Source organism: Cyprinodon variegatus, unplaced genomic scaffold (genome assembly GCF_000732505.1).
Source record: "Cyprinodon variegatus isolate N-32 unplaced genomic scaffold, C_variegatus-1.0 Scaffold1620, whole genome shotgun sequence".
NCBI classification, from domain to species: Eukaryota; Metazoa; Chordata; class Actinopteri; order Cyprinodontiformes; family Cyprinodontidae; genus Cyprinodon; species Cyprinodon variegatus.
Genome location: NW_015152073.1, coordinates 82,620 through 85,256, shown reverse-complemented (window position 1 = coordinate 85,256; position 2,637 = coordinate 82,620). Strand labels below are relative to the sequence as shown.

At 41.4% G+C, this 2,637-nt stretch overlaps 1 protein-coding gene across 1 annotated transcript in view; it reads right to left on the bottom strand.

Moving 5' to 3' along the window:
• LOC107104119 (zinc finger protein 37-like) overlaps positions 1 to 2,637 on the bottom strand; it is a 15,976-nt gene that overhangs the window by 7,829 nt on the left and 5,510 nt on the right. The window contains exons 2-5 of the mRNA XM_015404038.1: positions 2,414 to 2,482; positions 2,214 to 2,343; positions 326 to 444; positions 3 to 238 (exon numbers count right to left, since the gene is read on the bottom strand). Of these exons, the coding sequence (XP_015259524.1) occupies positions 3 to 238; positions 326 to 444; positions 2,214 to 2,343; positions 2,414 to 2,482 (554 nt within the window). The remainder of the gene's footprint in view (positions 1 to 2; positions 239 to 325; positions 445 to 2,213; positions 2,344 to 2,413; positions 2,483 to 2,637) is intronic.

Here is a 2,637-nt window from a genome sequence, read left to right as displayed (position 1 = left end):
ACCTTGAGGCGGATGTAGAGAGCTGAGTTCCCGATGGATTTGATGGCTCTGTAGATCTCCTCTGGAGTCAGAGTCTTTACTCTCAGAGGCTGCAGCTTCCTTCCTCTATCTGTTATTAAGGTATCAAAAGGTTTCCCTGCAGAGAGCTGAGGGAAGGTGGACCTGAGCAGGTCCAGAAAGGCCGCCTCCTCCAGACCATGAGGGCACTGCAGGTCCCAGATCGGACACTTCTTAAACACTGGAACAGAGCATCGACATTCCTGTGTGAGAAACTGGAACAGATGGACCAGAGCTGGACTGATGAGAGGAAGTTTATAGAACTTACCGTTATTTGAGAGCACCTCGGTCTCAGAGTCCTCCAGGATCCGGATCCGGAGATTTAGAGGCCCTTTGCGGTCAATATTTAAAGATGAGCACCGTCTTGTTTTTTTAGACTGAGCTGACCTGCAAGATGATTACAGATCCCTTCTGATTGGCTGCATGTCTCACAGAACTGGTATTTAAATGAGAAGCAGCGCCCATCAAACACATGATGGCAGGACTGTTTAGAAACTACAGCTGGTGCGAGACAGGAGGATGTGTCTCTTTAAATCAGCTCAGCAACCTTTCAGTGGTTCTCTATAAACAGTAGATGACTTGATGAATTTAGGCACCAGATCTGCTCGGGGCCGTACACCCCGAGCAGATCACTATATGACATCACTATATGGCACCTGTTTGTTTAAAATAACATTTCTTCTGGAGATTTAAAATATTATAACCTATATTTTCCATCATTTTAAGTTTCTTTGATGACCTAAGGTAGCCAAAAGTAGAAAACAATCCTTCTAAGTCTTGAAGACAAATACTGCGTTTAAAGACAGAATGAGCTCTGACATTTAAGAAGGTGACACACAAAGTCTCAGTGCTTCTTTAAATTAAAATAGGAGGGCAGGGGACGACAGTAGGAACATCTTTAAAAGTGACTTTCATGGAGAATTTAGACCAAGAAAAGAAAAGTTATTCTACTTGTAGAAAATGAACGGCGAAGTTAAAAGAAGTGTAGCTTTATCCAGGTAACTGACAGAGCTAAAAGAGGCTAAGTTGTTAGCTACTGAGCACAGTTAGCGCCGCCCCACCCACCCAATGACCCCGATTAAGACATTAAACAAAATAATTTAATTCTAAAGTAAAATGTCAAATATTTTGAAATATGTTGATATTTATTTTTTAGATGTCTAATATTTCATAGCGAGTAAACTTTTCGTCAGATCGGTGACATATTTCTGGCCAAGGGCGCAAGACTGTTTTAACTCTCGTTATACGTTTTACATGCGCAGTCGCTCCTCTGCAATACCAAGGTAGCTCAGGGTGAGGCTAAAATGTGCCCTGAGGTGACAGGAAGAGGCAGAAAGAAACGTCCTTTTCCAGAACCTGGTTTAGCACGAAGGCTTGGCTAGCAGCATGTAGCGAGGCTAATGCTTTATTCTGCTTTCCCTGCCTCCTTTTTCAAATGTCAGGATCTGATCCAGCATGGATAAACACAGCTAGGACTGATTTGAGGCAGTTTTTAAACAGGCAAAGAAGAATGAACAATCTGGGATTCACATGGATAATACTACAATATAGTGTTCTTTCTCTAGGTGTCTGTTAATTTGCATAGTTGCTCTTAAATAAACACATTCTCAGAAAATAAACAGTTTTTATATATTAGAAGAATATAAAGCTGACTAATAGCTTCTCCGTCGTTAAACTCCTACATTTGTTTTAGGTTTTTGTCACGATATCGGATCATGCAAAACACAAATTTGCCTTCGCAAAGCCTCAGAAGGGCAAAATCTAAAGTGTTTTTATCATGTTTTTTGTTGTTGGCATTCATATAAATATACTGGTGTGATAACTTAGTAAATGTTTGATTGGTTTTTGGTATACTTCAATTTTGTATTTATAGCCCCCCCTGGAGAAAAGTCCACCAGCCTCCACTGACCCAAGCAGATCTGGTACCTGGAGGGGCAGGAAGGCAAAGAACTAAAACTCACATGAATCCACTAGAAATATGAATCTATTGAGTTTTTTAACCTTAAGAACCATTAAACACAATTTCTGTTTTACAGGGTTGAGTTTTAGTGAATGAGAGCCATATAATGAAGCTAAACCATATTTAGCCTCGCCCAATACACACCTAAGTAAATGATGAAAGCATGACTGAATATGACAGGTTGTTGATCTGTTACCTTGATGGTATTTGATATACTGGGTCCTTCACGTCTGTTTGGATCAGTTCAGAGATTATCGCAGGCTCTTCATCCTCCTCCTCCTCAGACTGGTTCCCAGGCAGAAAGGAACCCTCAGCTGCCTCCATACCTGAACATAACAGAATCACTTTCTGATCTCTTGTTCCAGAATCTTCCGGCTGGTTCTGGTTGAATCCTACCAGCGTCCTGTGGCAGCGCCTGCTCCTCTTGTTTCTCACAAACTGCCGCCTCCTCATGACTTTGTAGATCTATGGGCAGATCCAGGTAGGTCAGTCACAAGCAATCGTCTGATAAACAGCATTTCTATGTTAAATCTGAGCTCTACAATCCATGCATGGTTGGTTCTTGTCAGGTCTAAGCACCTAAAACATCAAACATACATACATACAGGGAAAGAAAGAAG